Source organism: Pinus tabuliformis, chromosome X, assembly GCF_031772625.1.
Source record: "Pinus tabuliformis cultivar Carrire ecotype Pingquan chromosome X, CPIR1, whole genome shotgun sequence".
Classification (NCBI taxonomy): domain Eukaryota; kingdom Viridiplantae; phylum Streptophyta; class Pinopsida; order Pinales; family Pinaceae; genus Pinus; species Pinus tabuliformis.
In genome coordinates this window covers 1590309387-1590327338 of record NC_142308.1, presented here as the reverse complement: position 1 = coordinate 1590327338, position 17952 = coordinate 1590309387, and the positions used below count along the sequence as shown (strand labels likewise).

General features: G+C 41.0%; 1 protein-coding gene across 1 annotated transcript; it reads right to left on the bottom strand.

Moving 5' to 3' along the window:
• Positions 1-955: 955 nt before the first annotated feature.
• On the bottom strand, positions 956-1431 carry LOC149146105 (uncharacterized). Its single transcript, XM_089449812.1, has one exon. The coding sequence runs from the start codon at positions 1375-1377 to the stop codon at positions 1090-1092; it is 288 nt and encodes a 95-aa protein (XP_089305938.1). The 5' UTR covers positions 1378-1431; the 3' UTR covers positions 956-1089.
• Positions 1432-17952: the final 16521 nt, after the last annotated feature.

Below are 17952 nucleotides of genomic sequence, written 5' to 3'. Positions count from 1 at the left end.
TACATTTACCTCCATTGAGGTTCCAAAGTTTGCCAAAGAAGCTTGCCACAGACGTAAAGATGTCCTCTTTTCAGTTAAAGCATAAGGAGGAACCCTTGAATTTGTAGATAGGGCAAGTATGATCGGGGACACTACTACATGATTTATGTCCTTTTTTTCGTTAAAGCATAAGGAAGAACCCTTGATTTTGCATATAGCACAAGTATGGTACATTTACAACCATTGAGGTTCCAAAGTTTGCCATAGATGCAAAGATCTGGGATACTAGATGATTGAGTCATCTATTGTGGACACTGGACAAAGTTAGATGTTTGAGTGAAATTAATGAATTTATTTGCACTATTTCTGAGTCATACCCAAAAAAACATGTATGGATCATGAAATCTATGTCGAGATGACCCTGAATGGTTTGAAGGTTAGGTTTTCCATATTTGATGGAATTATAGCAAGATATTCTCATTAAAAATCTTAGCAAGCAAGCACAATAGTGTGTGAAAGAGACTTCTTTCATTAAAAATCTTAGCAAGCACAATAGTGTGTGAAAGAGACTTCTTACATTTTTTTTTGTGAAAGAGACTTCTTACATTTTTTTTGTGTGAAAGAGACTTCTTACATTTTTTTTTGATAAAAAAGATAGAACTGGTAAAAACAATTTTTTAATAAAAAAATAAAATTGTGGCTTAGTAGACATCGCCTTCCTTTTGAAGGTTTAGGAATGAGATGAATATATGCCCATAAATTTGAAACCTGTTTTAATATCATTATTTCCGTGTTTTTAGAAATTGAAGGTACATTCTAATTTGTAGGTGCCCCACGCTACGAAATTGCAGAGTACATTCTACCCCTAAGTTTGAATCCAACACGAAATCATTTAACCCAGAATTCCCCATATACCCAGAGAGGGGGGAAATTCCAGAAAGTGTAAACTTAAAAAGAACACATCAACCTCAAATACTTTACAAGAAACATAAACACCATTACTCATTTATTTTTCCATCCAACATTACGAATAATATCTGCTTACATTTTGATCAAAACCCAGAGCCGAATCTGCAGTTGTTGCTAAATTTGGAGAATAGCTGTACACATCTAGCCAATCGGTCGCCCAAGCTCATCACATTGGCGGAGATCTTCCTTGACACCGGCGCCAGCCAGAGTTGGCCCTTCTGTTCCTGTAGTCCCGCCTGCAGGGGGCTTGTTCTGCAGAGGATCCACGTGACCTTCCGCTCCGTAACCCCGCATTTTGTAATCGTCGAGATCTTTGTAATTTGTATAAGGGCTGGACGATTCCGTTGGCAGCACTTCGGTTTTGGGCTTCGAATCTGCGCCTTCCGCCGTGGGTCGCGTGGAGGGGTGAGGGGATTTGCCTTCCGCCATTGTCGTACAGAGCTCTTCCAACACAGTTTTGGGTTCCGCCAGAGATGTTGTGCATTGTCCAAGTGATGGAGGAAATATATGAAAAGAGTTGTCCACATATGGCTGACACGTGTTGCATACATAGGACACTTGGCATGTTTCTGAATCCATGCCATGCCACGTGTGACAGCTAAATTGGATAAGCATGTTGTGTGTCATCTTTAACGCTTTTTGATAATATTCATTAAAATAACATTTAGATTACCATCTAAATTTCAATAAAATATAATAATAAATAGTTTTACTAGGGGATGGTATTTGAGGAGCAGATTTTTGTTTTTTTAAGCAATTTATTTGTTAAATATGATTAAAAAAAATTCTCATAATCTGATCAAATTAAAAAAAAAAAAAAAAATTTATAATCTGATCAAATATGTCTATATAGTTCTTAGTTTTGATATATATCTATAGAGTTTTTAGTTTTGATTCTTCACTAGATAAAGTCAATGGAATCAAAATATAGAAATAAAATGAACATTATACTTCTACCCACATCACACTTACGAAATTTGGATTTGGAATGCGTGGTACTGTAAGCTTTTCTTCGTGGTGCTATGGATATAATGAGTTTTTTATTTTATTTTAGTAGAAAAAATTGGCATTGGATATTTTTCTAGATATTGGTGTATTTTAAAGTTTGAAAGGGCAAATTATAATTATGTTACTTAGTTTTATATTTATTTTTAGTATTAAATAACAAATAAAAAGCTTCTTGAATTGAGGCTTCTGTGATCTATATCAAGTTTTATGAGAAGATTTTTCGGCGTAAATTACATAATGATACATTTGTCGACGCGATCTATATCAAGTTTTATGAGAAGATTTTTCGGCGTAAATTACATAATGATACATTTGTCGACGCGTTTCGAACGAATGAGTGTGGTTCATCGTCAGGACAAGTTGAAGAATCAAATCATGGTTGCATGTTAAATAGGGAGAGCAAATCTTCCAACAGCTAGGTTTGACTTGGAAATGGCTATATCGGACTAGGTAACTAGACTGGACCAACGGCTAGATTTGACCATGAAACGGCTAAATTTGACTAGCCAACTGGACTAGACCAAGGAATAGGGACAAGGACTAATCTTATATTTGATAAAATTACTTAATTATAATAATATTATTAGATAAATAATTATTCAATGTCTTAATAGTGTTTAATATCAATAGTATTAATATAATAAAAAAAATTAATGTCCTAAATGCCATTAATGTCAAAAATGATAATCTTATGAAATGTTTTGTATGAATATTAATTTTTATAGTTTTATGTTCGTCATGTTTATTAGTTAACTATATTTGTGTTAAAAATATAATAAATCTAGGGAATATTAATAATAATAATCAAGTAAAATGTTAACATATTTAAGTTAATATGTTAATAGTATTTTATTAATAGATCTAGGGATTATTAATATTAATAATAGCATGGATTTATTATTACTCCTAATATTCCTAAATATATAACTATAATAATAATATTATAAAATTAATTATTATTTCATAAATTATATTATTATTATTATTATATTTAATAATAGTATTATTCTTATTCTTATTATTATTATCATTAATGGTTTGAGTAACTTATCAATAGAATTCCCCGGATGCGGGTGACACGATAGCTGAGAATGAAGTGCCACATGGTAACCATGGGCGGCCCCAAGCATAAGACTCGCATTTACTACGATCCGTCGCCATGGATCTCAAGCGTGGGTGCAGGTGCGATAAGGGACGGCAATTCATTGCCTTGTCCGGGTTTCAACTGCGAATTCAGGGTGTAGTTATGGCATGCGAAGTCCGAGGAAGAGCAGAGGAGCATAAGAATGGTGAGGGAATGGAATGTAAGGTGTTGGGTCGAACTCAGAACTCGGAATTGGGTTTATGGTCGACGGCTCTCAGAGCTAATGCTCACGTCGCCCCTTTGGCAATTGACGGTGGTTTCAGGTCTGCAAGGGAGGGTGAAGGGTGTTTCAATCTCTCCATCTCCTCTTATCCTGCTCTGTTTCGTTTTCCTGCTATCAGGGGAATCATGGTCAGGCCTCGACAGCGCCTTCTCAGCCGTCGAGGCTCTAGTAGAGGCGGGTCCTCACGCCCCTCAGTCGCAACTCCCCCCTCCCGCTGCTGTCGATGTCTATGCCACCAAGTTGCAGAGGCTCATCCCATCCAGTCGAGCCAGTTCATGGACTCCAGCAATCCAGATTCGGGCTCGGCTCCGCTACCTGCGTTTGGAACTGCAGTCTTCTCCTTCAGCAATTCCCAGGGCAATTCCCGTATCAACGCCCATGTCTCGGTCCTTTTTCTTGAAGAACCGAAGGAGGAGTGTTACGCAGTAATTTGTCATTGTCTCCTTGTCAGTCTTCCTACTATGTCATGAATTCAAATCAATCATGCTCATGCTCTCTAATCTGGCCAAATGACCCACTTTGCCAAAGTTTTTGCTATCAGCGCGACTTTTGGCCAAATAACCGCGCTGATGGGCGCTCCATAACAGACCGAATGCGCTGTCAGCGCGGAAGCACACGTGTTTTCCGCGCTGATCGAATTTCATGAGCCAACGCATTTGTTATTCATATCTGATCGCGCTGACATGACCTTCTTTGTTATTCAGCTGCGATGTCAGCGCTCCAGTGCAGTTATGGACCCGCGCTGATCCAGTTTGGGCGAGTTTGTTCTAACAGCCGGCCTTCCAGATGACTCTAGACCTGGTTGTTGGCCTTGTAAATGTCGCCCTCCCTTCTATGGCATGTCTGTTTGTCATTTGAGCCACCTTCCTTGGAGATAAGCTCATCCTCCCACCATTCATGGAGACTCCTTCTCCTATTTAAACCTCTACCATTGCCATGAGCAGCTAGTTTTTGGATAGTTTTGGATAGTGTGGAATTCATAGTGCTTGGATTGCTGCTAGTAGGTAGTTGGTGTGACAAGTGTGGTTTTGCTAGAGGAAGCTTAAGGAAGGTTGTGAGTATTGCTTGTGTGAGAGAGAGATTTGTTTTGGGAGAATCTACCTCCAAGGGTGAATGTTTAAGAGACTTGCTGGCTGGACCCTTAAGAGAAGGACTCGGCGTCAGGAACATTGGTTGTACCTTTCTCTGTTATTGATTTAATAATAGATGACTACTGTTATGGTTCCATTCTCATTTGTCTTTGTAATGGTTAATGTGAATTACATCCTTTCTGACTGATGTATAATTGCTTTTATTAGATTTCACGCTTGTGTTTGCCTTTCTCTTTGTGTGTGCAGGTATCTATTCGCGGAGATCGCGGAAGATCGTGACCGGCCAAAGCGAAGGAGCGAGAGCGGCATCTCTTCATCAAACAATAGCGTTGGAATCCAAGTAGGTGTTTTTCGCCTCTCTTTTAATTGCAATTAGGAACTTGCACAGTAGCATTGATTGATTGTTGCTAGACCCATTCTGGGCTAGTAGGGATCGCCTCTATCCGTAGAGGGGATTTACCTCTCCAACAAGGAGGACGAGGAACAACCCAGCACAAAGATGCACCAGGCTGGAAGCTCCAGGGATGCTGAGGGTTTGCCAGAGGGTAGCCCAGAGCCGGTTGTCGTTCCACCTTCGACTCAGGCAGCACCTTCTTCAGAGAAGGACAAGGCCGCTTGGGACTCTCTCCCGGAAGGTATGTGCTGGATCATCGAGGAGGAGCCGGACGAATAGCTGTCCGTTCGCTCAACTTCTCCCCTTCAGACACTGCTCAGGTTTTCCTATGACTTGCTACGTTTGCTACAATGGCTTACTGTATGTTTTGGTTGTTTCTGGTTGGTTCGAGAAATATACTGTTCAATGTTTGTCAATGCCCCTGCAAGGGATTCCTATGAAGGTCTTCTTTTTCTTTTCTGTGCCCCTGCGTGGGATGTTAATTTTTTCTCTTACTGCGCCTCAATGGTTTAACGCCCCTGCGTGGGTGATCTGTCTCAGTGGTGGTGCCCCTGCGTGGGTGATTTGTCTCAGTGATGATGCCCCTGCGTGGGTGACTTGTCTCTGTGGTAGGGCCCCTGCGCGGGTGATTTGTCTTGGTGGTGTGGCTCTTGCGTGGGCGGTTTTTTTTTATCACTGTCAGTCCAGAGTGCCATCCTCGGCCTTTGGAAATATGACCTCATGACTGTAACTGTTTTCCTGTTTATGTATATAATAGAATAGCATAGTATTAACGAGAAAAAAAAAACTTATCAATAGAATTTATTAATTAAATATAAACTTATAACATTAAGCTATCTAATGTAAACTTGAACTTTCTACCTAAATCTAAATTTTAGATCAATAACCATCTATAATAGATCTTTTTTTAACCCATTAAGTTTTTTTTCTCTGTAAAACTAATTCTATTAAAAGGAAAGAAAAATATAATTACAATGAGGTTGTAGCCTCAGCCAAGAACACCTGAGTTCCTTCTGGTTATCAAAACTGTCCCATATTTGGGAAAACTAGTTACACTTTGCAAAAAACCATGCAGAAGATCGGGAATACAACAACAAAACCAGAATGAGAACTTGAGACAACACCATTTGAAGCAGTTGAGACAACACCATTTGACAGAATTGCTAAACATGTCAGCAACAGAACCACAAATGACAAAACCACAAAACCACAAACGACATAACCTAACCAGTCTGCAACAAAACTCTGAGATGACACGTGGGAGTCCATGTGGCATCACATTGGGATGTCCTGGTTCGGTGACTCCTCGACAACGGGCAAGCGTTCCCATACCATATCTCGCCTTCCTTCACCACGTCGCCATCCGCCCTGCCACCTGGAGGTTCTGTCGCCTGAAGGGTGCCGCTCGAGCTGCCAGCAATAGCCATCGAAATTGTGGCTCCATGAGAGCTGCCACCTGGTTGTCGAGTGTCGCCTGCAGTATCACCTTCCTCATGCTGTCTGCCATGCCTTGCTGCTCTGCCTTCTTCCGCCAGGAGCTGCTCAAAGCCATGACTACCAACAATTCTACGAATGTCCTGAGGTTTCTCTGTCGAGTTACGCGTCGGAGCACTGCGTTGTTCTTCTTCTTCAAAGAAAATGATGGTTATATTAGCAGTGATAATGGGCCGGTTCAGGTTGCTCTAGAATCTTAAATGAGTTGACTGGAAGGCATTATACGAATAGTGTCTGCGGGGCGGGCTAGGAGGGGAGAATTGGCCTGAGATGAAGGCAGAGAGGCAGGTGGTGGTGGCTGATCCACGCTTTGCGCTGCCTGAGAGCGAGCGCGACCACCTCGGTTACCTCCATGGCAACTCCTCATGCGGTGACAAACCATGGTAATGCGACGGAGGAGAAGCTCAGGAGAATTGGGTGCTTGGATGGGAAGTAGAGAATGCACAGAGGGCACCTGAATAGGGTTAAAAGGGTAGAGCTGGGAATGGGAATAATGAAACCCATTTCCAAAGTCAAGACAACAAAGAAGCCAACAACGATTTCCTGTAACAGTTCTACTGCAGGGGTTTCCTGCTTGGAGCGGGCAAATGCTGAAGGAGGGAGGGAAGATAGAGGGGTTGATGGGCATATGCGCCATGTTTAAATGAACAAAATCCTTATCTTGCCCAGAGCGATCATTAAAGATGTCCTGTAGGCGGACCTTCTCTCACCTTAGGTGAGTCTACAGGTGCCATAACGGGGCATGGAAAAGAGCGTTGGCCAACAGCTCGCTGGGCCGAGTGCCATCGCTCCTCTGAAACGCCATTAATAGCCTTGAATTTCACCCGCATCTGGGTTTTTAACCCATTAAGTTAGTTATATAGTGGACCATCTAATAAATTTAAGGAAAAGAATAGGAGGGAGATTTCTAAAATGACTAAAATCAAAGAGGAACTAAGGAGAAAGAAAACAGGTTAGTTAAAATAATTTACTCATCAATAGTTAGGGATAGAGAAAGGATTTTTATTTCATGAATAGACAATTTGTTCAAATCATTAATTGAGAAGGGGTGAAAGAAACGAAGCGACCGTAAGAATCAAAGAGATGATAAAAAGGAAACAACAATGAACCAGAAGACGAGGGGGAAGAAACGACTAGGAAGAGAGGGCAGGGATCCAGCAACTGTTGATTTTCCAGCCGTCATCTCTATTGAGATTGCTCAGCCTTTTTTCAATCTCAATGGCTTCCCTAAATTTCTGGTGATGAAACTGCGCAACCTTAGCAATAACACGGGCCTCCTCAATAAAAATGTGATGTTTAATCTTATCCGCATGCTCCGCTAGCGTGGAATACCGGGTCCTCCCATGTTTTAGGTATACTGAGTGCTCATTAATCCTCTGATATAGAGCGACTAGTCTCGCCAATGTAGGGGGTCCCACTAGAACAGGAAATAATATTGACACCTTTCATGTCCTTAGGGTCGACCGGATCCTTTACCGATCGGAGGGAATTACGAATGGTGTTAAGGGGTCTAAAGGTCAAGGGAACATTATGCTTCCTAAGAATCCTTGCAATCTTATCAATGGTCCCTTGGATAAAAGGTAGATGGACCCCTAAGACTCAATCTTTAGGGTTTTTCTTAACCAACGAATTCTTGTTGGCTTTAAGGAAAGCCCTCTAACCAAGGTGTCTACTATAACCGTTATTAGCAAAGACATTAAGGAGATGGGCTTTCTCTTTATCGAAGCTCTTTTCATCAGAGATTCTCAGCGCACGAGTAGCAAGTGTGTTGAGAATGCCCAACTTTTGAGCAGGGAAATGATGGGAACTAGCATGAAGATACTGCTCAGTATGTGTTTTCTTCCAAAACACTTGGTGGGAGAAGGAGCCATCATTATTATTTGAAATAAGAATATCAAGGAAAGGAAGGCATCCATTGACTTCTTGTTCCATAGTGAACTTAATGGCAGAGGATTGACTGTTGAGATGCTTGAAGAAGAGATCCAACTCATCTTGGCCATGAGACCAGATGACATTCATGTCATCTACAAATCTTTTCCAAAGCTTGGGCAGGAGACGGGCTGAGGCCAAAGCCTTGGATTCAAAATCTTCCATAAAAATATTAGCAACAACAGGGGACAGGGGGGAGCCCATGGAAACACCACAGGTCTGCTCAAAGAACTCGCCTTCGAAGCTGAAAAAAGTGGAAGTGAGACAGATCTCAACTAACCAAGCGGTATCAGGGTCCGTGAGTTAGTTGATAACCTCCATGGCCTCCTTTATAGGAATGCAAGTGTAAAGGGAGACCACATCGAAACTCACAAGAATGTCCCCAGGGTCAAACTTTATGCCCTTAAGCTCTTCAACAAAGGACGCAGAGTCTTTGACGAAAGACTCTGTAAGGCCAACTAAGGGTTTAAGCTTCAAGACAAGTTATTCAGCAAGAAGGTAGATAGGACCACCAATGGTGTTGACAATGGGCCTTAGGGGAGCCCCCCCCCCTTGTGACTCTTTGGAAGCCCATAGATCCTTGTTATTTTTCAAAATATTAATAATATAAAGGTTGACCCTAATTGCATGAATGTAAAGATTGTGCTAATTGCATAAATGAAAAGTGCTAGTCTACTTGCAGAATGTGGAAAGTTGCTTTGAAAAAGGAAATTTGATCTTTCCAACAACAATGTGTGTGACTAATATCCTAAGAAAGCATGAATTCAAGAATCAGGTCTAGTCTACTTGCATTGACGAATCACCATTTTTATCATTGTGTTCAAGGAAACTTGGCTTTAGTAACAAAATCCATGTGCATTCATAAGAAAACATTCATTGTTATTCAAATGTGAAAAGTTGTCTTATCATTCTAATTGCATATTTGTACTAGCAGTGAAGGAAAGGCAGGTCTGGAGTATCTTTTGTCCTCCCCAATCATGGATTTAGAGCTTAGGGGTCATTATTCAATCCCAAGAGGCAAAAATAAATATCCTAGAGAAAATATGGTCAAGTTTGGACAATGTTATAGGATGCTACAGGACTGCTCCAAGATTGCATTGTTTTGCTACAATATTGGATCCGTGAGCATCCTGAGGGTAGAAAAAGTTTTATGAAGGTCGATAAAGGTATATGAAGGTGTATGAAGGTTATGTGAGGCTTGTTAGCCTTGTGGATCAAATGGTCCAAAAAAGGATCCAAGTATGCCCCAAAAGTCATCAAAATCCTCTCAAGGATCGTTCAAAGTCCAAATGGTCGTAGGAGGAAAGCCCTTGGAAGGGCGAAAATACACTATCGGGAGGCTCAAAACACTCTAATAACATGGAAAAACCATTACCACAAGCTTAAACAGTGGTTGCACAACAGTCGTTAGATCTAGCCGATCAATGGCCCACATCTAATCGGCGGATCACATCGGTGGATCTAATTGGCACAGGCGGGCAATGGCAATCAACACTGGACACCGCCGATCAGCGATCACTGATGATCGGATCGGCGGGTCGCAATGGCGAAGGAAAATCGGCGCAAACCATGGGACGATGGAAATGGTGATCGGCGATTAAACGAGGATTGTCGATCGCACACACAGATCGACGGCCCAAATCACATCGGTGGATCGCAAATCGGGGAGACCAAGGGGTAGGGCCTTTACATATAGCGATATGCGATTATGATCAGATCGCATCGCAATATCACATCGGTGGAAACCAAAGGGGCGGGGTTTTAACATATGCATATGGTGCGACCCGATGGGCCGGACCCGATGTAATTATATGCGATAGTTGATAACTTCTGAATTCCGAAAATGCCGATTTTTCATGGTTTTTAAGTGTTTTATGCATATTTCACAATGCAAGGAAAATACATAGGGTAGGCTTCTTTGCGACTTGCGACAGCAATAGGGGCGAACCCGAGAGGATATGAACCATCTTTGAGGACTTTTTGAAGTCTGAAAAGGACAGGGAATGGCGGGATTTCACAGTATGGCTGTGCTTTTGGTTGATAACAAAAAACACTCATTATTAAATAGTTTGAAGAGAAACCGAGGCCGAGAGGCACCTACAACGCAACAAAGCATGCCCAACTAGCCCGAAATAGAAATATCATGGGCATCTACAGCACAACACAACCCAAATCAGATACATAATGGAGCAACACAACGCGACACAACCGAAATCAACAGAAGAGATTGTGGGCATCTTTGTCAAGAGAAATCTCCTTGTGAGCACACCCAAAATATCTGAATGCAGTTATTCCTTTGTCAAAAAGAGAAAAACCTCCAAGCCATGCCTGCCTATTAAGGGAATCAAACGGTTAAGGGATAGATCAGATAAGGTTAAGACTCCAAGCCTTCTAGAGAGCTCAGGAGCATTGTATAGGGTCTATAAAAGGCAGAAAACTAGATGTAACAAGGGTTCAACTTTTGGATATTATTCCTCCTCTGTTCCTTCAAGCTTCTGATTTGCATTCTTTAGTAATACAAGCTTCTTTTGCTATTATATGTTCACCGTCCATTTCTTTTCTGTTCTATGCTTGCACTCGAACAATTTGTTCAGGTTTTCTTTGTGTTTAAGGCTAGATAACTGTCATCTTATCTCTGCTTTGATATATTAGATTTGCAAGCTTCTTTGCTGCCTATAGCTAGCCATTTATATGTGTTATTATATATGCATCTGCCAGTATAGTCAGTAAGTTCATTTGTTGCATGTAGCTATCCATTCATATATGTTCATGTATGCAATCTGCTGGTATAGTCGGTATTCTCCATCTATCCATTAAATCTACAAACTATTAAGATTGGTGGTCTAAAGCCTTGTGTTTTTGGGGCTGTTCATGCATGTCATGAGTGAGAATAGAGCTGAAATGGTTATCTAACTTCATCCAAACCATCATCCATTCCAGTAGTTCAGAGAACAATACTGAAGATTATATGTCACCAGGCATCTCCGAGCTACAACCTAGGAGAGTTTCCTGGAGTGCTAACATAATTGGCTCCGTTATCGGGGAGAAGAAATTGAAGCTCAACTTCCTTGGGAAACGACATAGATCCAGCTTTGATGATAGACAAAGTCTAGGCAAATTTTTGGTTGTAATCATCTATCTGGCAACTCTACTGAAGGTCAAACCTCTTGGTGACTCCACTTCATAATTCTGGCTCGGTTTGTGAGGCATACTTGGAGAAATCCTCAGAAATCACAAGCTGACCCAGTACCTGACCTTGAAAAGACCATCAAAGAGAAGAAAGTATTGCATAGAGGAGCATCAGGTTCAGGTAAACCTAAAAAATATTCTATATTTCTTCAAGAAGATCCTGCAATAGAACAAATACATGTTGAGAGTATAGATTCTAATACTAGCAGTGAAGAAAAACTCTCAGAAATTCATAAGGCTCCTTATTCTTTAGTTTCTCCTTTTGTTGTCAGCCCAAATGGAACCTCACCTCCTATCCATCATACTCCGTTGGTCTCATCAGTCACTCCTCAACCTTGTGTCATTCAGACTTCTAGTAAATCTTTAGTCACCACAACTATGGCAGGTCCACAAGCACCCACCAAAATGGAAAGAATCATCGCTGCTAGGTATGGACCTATAACCACTCCTTTGAATTCTATGCCCACTGGAGAATATCGGAAGTATATGCTTAAGTTCACTGGGACTGAAGGTGTTACTGCTAAAGAACACCTTGAGTCATTTTATAGCTATGCTGATAATATGGACATTAGTGAAGATGATGTGTGGATGAGAGTCTTTGTCCAAAGCCTAGATATGGAGGCTAGAAAATGGTTCAGAGAACAAGCTCGAAGATCCATAGCAGATATCTAAGCTTTAGATGATGCATTCCTGAAACATTAGGGGGATAAGAAGGATCTCCTCTACTACCACACTGAGTTTGGAAACTTGAAGAGGGAAAATGGGGAGCTGCTGTCCGATTTTAATAAGAGATTTAACCGCATGTACAACAAGATATGGGCAGAAGTAAAACCTACCACTACCTCTACTAAACTCACCTATGCTAATGCTTTTGATTTTGACTTCTACCTATCGTTGAGAGAGAGGTGATGTGCTACTTTGGCTGACATGCAGGATGCAGCCTTACAAGTAGAATCAAACATCATGGCTACAGAAAAACTCAAGGGAAATGCTGATAGAAGAAAACAGAGGGGTGAGTCTTCATCATCCTCTGATCCTAAGATAGATAAAATGACCAAAATGATCGAGTCATTAGCCTCTGAAATTTCCAAATTAAAGGTTGAACAACGCCTTGGGAAAGGGAGAGTTCCCAATACCTTTGCTCCTAGAAATCCAAATCCATATAGAAGAGCTAATAAACAGTTGCTGATATTGCAAAGAAGCAAAGATGCCAATGAAGACCAAAGGGTGAAGACCCCTTTCCAGAATGTAGTCATGGAGGAAGAGTAGTTTGAAGAAGATGATGAGATCCATTGCCTTGAAGACAAAGGCAATGCTTCCTTTTTCACTGCAGCTACCTATGAAAATTCATTATGAAATGACCAGACTAACCAAGAATGGGGTGGTGAAGCTGTTCTGCAAGCTGAAGATCAACGCCGATATAATCTGCGGTCGAAGATGAATAATGCCAAGGAAACTCTTGTTCAAAGAGTTGCTGACCCTGTAGTGCAGCAAGCTAATAAGCAAAAACAACCAGCAGTTGATCTTATATCCTCAAAGCTCTAGCTCATGAGGTAAGAGGCCTTGACAAGTCCCCTTCTCCTTTCAGTTTTCAATCAGAAATTCAAAAGCTAAGAATACCTATGCCTCTAATTGAGCTAGTGAAAAGTGAGTCCTTCAAAAGATCCATCCTCGAAGCCCTTGAGCCTAAAGCCATCCAAGCCTCCACCGATTGTGTAAATCTACAGGATGATAAGCCAACTATTATCCTCAGCCCAATGATTGAAAATGGTGAGGACAGCTCCCCATCATTCTATGTCTCTCTGAACATTCATGATAAAATCCTCCACAACTGCCTTTTGGACACTGGAGCTAGCCATAACTTAAATCCCAATGCTGTCATGGATGAGTTGGGTCTCGAAATCATTAAGCCTTATCATGATTTGTTTTCTTTCAACTCTAGAAAAGTGAAATTTCTAGGATTAATCAAGGACCTAGCCATCACTTTGTCTCAGCTGTCTATGAAAAGCATGATGATGGATATTATGGTAGCAGATGTACCTCCTAAATTTGGCATGTTACTTTCCAGAGGTTGGATCAAGAGACTAGGTGGATCATTACAAAATGATATGTCCTATGCTACTGTCCCAGTTTTCGGAGGTGAGAGCAAGATATTATACAGAGAGGCACAGTCGGCTTACATCATCAACAATGAGAAGAATCCCACGAATAATCCTATTAGAGTCGGTCTGTTCATCCCTCCATCAGAGATCAAAACCTCTTTTGTTGCATTTCATTTTTGGTGTCTCATTCAGCTCGATCATCTGCATTCAATTAGGAGCATCAATTTTCTGACGGAAGGGTCTTGTCTCCATACTTCCCTCATGTCATGTACCTTCTGGTTCGTGTCTGATCATCAAAGTTCATCAAAGTCAATTTTACAGTCATTATGGATGGAATTTTGGTCAGCCAAGAGTCATTTTAGTCATTAGGTCTAGGGTTTCGCAAATTTTGTCTACAAAGTGTCCAATAATGCCAGCAGGCACATGAGGATGTTCCTAATAAGTTTCCATTCCAAAATTTTAATTATTAATAATGCTTGAAAATGATTCTTCTTCAAAACTCTGTTTTGAAAAATAAATTGTCAAATTTATTGTTTGTAATAAATATGTCATTTTTAAAGTTTTTTAGTCATGGAGTATTTCAGGTGCAGCTCTGGTCATCCTTTGTCGAAATCCAATGCCAACCATCCCTGCAAAAATTGACAAAGTTTCATCATTCAAGTCAAAAAAGTCAAAATGGAAACAAAAAACAGAGTTTGTATTAAAAGTGAAAAGTGCCAAATTCAAAACATAAGAAAGTGGGTTGTTGCAAAACAAAAATCAAATCCATGATTATACAAGATATTTCCCCATTCAAATGTCATTTTCACACAAGAAGTTGTCAAAGACCCAAAGGAAAATCATGGAGGAGCGAAAATTTATGTTTGAGGCTGGCACTGTGTATTGGAGTGTTGCACGGCACGTTGGGAGGTAGTCGCGACGCACCGGGAGGTCGCGGCGCATATAGCTGCACATCACCATGTTAATTACAACATGTGCGGTGCACATACAGGTCGCGGCGCACTGGGTTATGCACGCGGCGCACAGAGCCAACAACCAGTTTTGTCTTTGCCTTCGCTCCCATTTGCCCCGAGTAAGTCCAATTGACCTTGCACTTGCTATTGGATAGTGTTTGGTGTGGTTTTGAAGTTTGACTTAAAGAATTTAAATTTTGAAATTCAAACCCTATCCTCTTATGAAAACTGCTCTTAGAGTTTGAATTTGAGTTTTTAAATTTAACTTTGGTGCCAAAATAATCTATCCCCTATTTCCCTTTCCTATCACTGTAATCATATTATCATTTCCAATCCCCTATTCCCTTATGATCCCAAGTCACTCATTCCCCACTTTTCCCTATCCCTAAACCCTACAATTTCACTTTTCCATATCAAACACCAGATTCCTAAATACAGTCAAGTGACTGTTATTACTTTGACTGTAATTACATACACCTGTTGTCCATATTTCCCACAGCCCTTTCCTATTTGGCACACATTTGGCAATTGGAAACAAAGCACCAAATTCTCATTTTCAACAAGTCAAACATTCACTTGGCATAGACTTGTAACACCATGACAGACACTAAGTCATCATATGAACAAGATAGTGATTCTACCACAGAACTTCATGCACCGAGGAAGCGTCGTAAGGGTGGCAGACATGTTAGAGAAGAGCCCACCTCATTGACTGAATTGCAGGCTTGCCCACTTTCCATGGCTTGTTTCCAACAGCAGTCATGCTTTCAGTATTGTGAAATGATTGCTCAGATTCAACATCATCACGAGTTGTCTCGGTTGTTTGTTTTACATTTGCATAATGGTTAGGTAACTCTTGCTGGTGTAAATTTCACCTTGACACCAGAGACCATTTCTCAAGCAACAGGAATACCAAATGTAGGTGAGGAGTGGAACAAAAGATAGCAGGTAGAAAAAGTACATTATGAACCATACATCAGGCCCAGCTATGTGAAACAGCTCAGCAGGGTGTTCCCATTCCGGTTTTTGAAAGAATCCTATGCGCCGTTGATGAGACTCATTATCAGATACTTCAGTTGTGAGGGCCACTTCTCATGCCTCCATGCATACTATATCAGATTATTGAAACATTTCACGAGAGTAAAGATGACGAAAATTCCATATTTCATGTGCCGAAACATCGAGAGGATGACTACTCTTGTACAGAAGAAGACTCCTGAACAGCAGTACAACAACATTTACCATTATGCGCTCATCAAGATCATTGTTGTACATCAGCTTGGCTTGCAGGGTATCACATGGGGAGACTTCATTTCCCGTGAGTTCTTCACAGCTTCAGCAGCTCATCAGGAGGTTGTCCATGATGCGGGTGAACCTTCACATCAGTATGGAGGTCAGGAGGTGGAGACTACTAGTGTGCCGACATATGTCACCTATCAGAGAGGCATGAGAGGATTGTTTGCAGCAGCCCGACGAGTACTATCTCCACTTAGGGTGGAAGGGGTCTCGTTTCCATCATCAGCAGCACAGGTACAGGTACAAGACAAAGGAAAGAAGCCTATGCAGGATGAGGGCCCTTCAGGAGGCCAAGACACTGATTTCATACTCATCGATGATGATGTGAGCTCTCCTAGCTCAAAGCTGAGGGAGATTATTCAGGAGCATAAAGCCGAGATAGATGCATTGACCAACAAGTTGCAGAGAGCTCAATGGGTCATAAACTATTTGGAATAGCGAAACAAACAACTGGAGGATCAGCATACAGTCATGGAGTTACAAAACATTCGGCAAAACCACCAAGCTGCCCAAAGGAGGAGGATAGAGTTCACTTCATTGGAGCAGGAGATAGAGGCTGATCGAGAGATTTGGCTTGAGAGGGTCAATATTCATCTTGAGAAGCTATTGGCAAAGGTAAACAAATACAAGGACATGCTCAGGCACATGAAAAATCATTATTGGGCACGAACTCATGTTTGTAAAGCAAGGATCAAAATCCTGAAGGCAAGACTAAGGAGAGCACTAAAACGATGCAAAAGGCATGATAGGCTCCAAATCTTGGCCGAAGCTTCTTTGGCTGAGCATGATACTTGATGATGGACCTTCAATCCAAATTTCAGCAAATTTGGAGAAACTTTTGTCAATTTTGAATTTTTTGGCTTCAAAACAGATTTTCCTGCACAACGCTTAGCACCACTTGGCGCTCGCTTATAATTGGGAGGTCCTCTAGACGAAAACTGTGTATTTATGGACTTTTTATGGAAAGTTATGCATGCTCATGAATTACCTAAGGATTTAATCAAGTTCTGGGTTGCCTAAAGGGTCAAAAACAAGCAAAAAATGACCTCTCTGCCACGTTTTGCACCCACAGGAAGCAATGTTGGGAGATTGGATTTTTGGAGGGGCAAATGGACACAAAATCCAGAAATTCCACTTGGGTTGGAAATTATACGGGTAGGGCTTCCAAACGAGCTATCTTGAGCTCACTTTGGACTTTGGGAAGACCCTCAAAATCAGCCTCAAAGTTGTGCTACGCATACAGGTTTCAGGCGCGGCGCATAGGGAAATTTGGCCTATTTTTCACTCAGCAGCTCAGAATTTCGCCCAGTTTTGACTAGTTTCACTTTTTCATGTAACTTTTGACTTATCTCGATGTAAATTCATGACTTTGATGTAATTTTGACACATTATTACTCATCCATGTAGATTCATTCACTAAAAAGTGAAAAGATAGTGAATGAATCAGTTTCCTTTTATATAGAGGCAAGTTGTTTCATTGCCTATTTTTCAGTTCCTTGTTTAGATATGATTGAAACAGCTCGTAGAATGATGAGCTCGACCCCTAGAGGGATGGGAAGGAGTTAGGCTTGTCTATATCATGTAATTTCTCAGTCATTTTCAGGGTTGGACACTTGGGATTGCTTGGCACTCCATTGTACATCTGATTTCTGCATTTTTGGCAAAGGAAAGACCTTGGTTTGCAACACTTTTTGGGATCCCTGTGGCTCTGTGTTTTGATGGTGTTCTTCTCTATGTAGTTTGTAAGTTCACTGATATTTGTGTGTACCATTTCCTTTCTATTTTGCTTATGAAATTAAACAAATGAGTGAACAAAGGTAGATTACTGTGCTCTGCCTTTAAGTTTTGTTTAATTTTCAATGTTTTCTTCAATTTGAATAGGATTCTTGATGCCCTCTTGCCCTCTTCAGCTTCTCACCAGTATGAAATCTCCACCTTTGCAAATAAAAGCATCAAAACGATTGCCTTTCTTGCCCTAATCAGAACTTTGCAAAACTGGCCTTCATCCCCGGACCCAAATTTGCCTTTCCCTTGATTCCAACAAAATCCCCAGAAAATAAAATCAAATCCTTGCACTCCATACCTAGCCTAACATTAGAACATATTTCAGTCATCTCAAGCCCCATAGATCATCATCTGCTGAGATTGACCCGGAGAGAGCCCTCTCCTGTCCTCATAGGG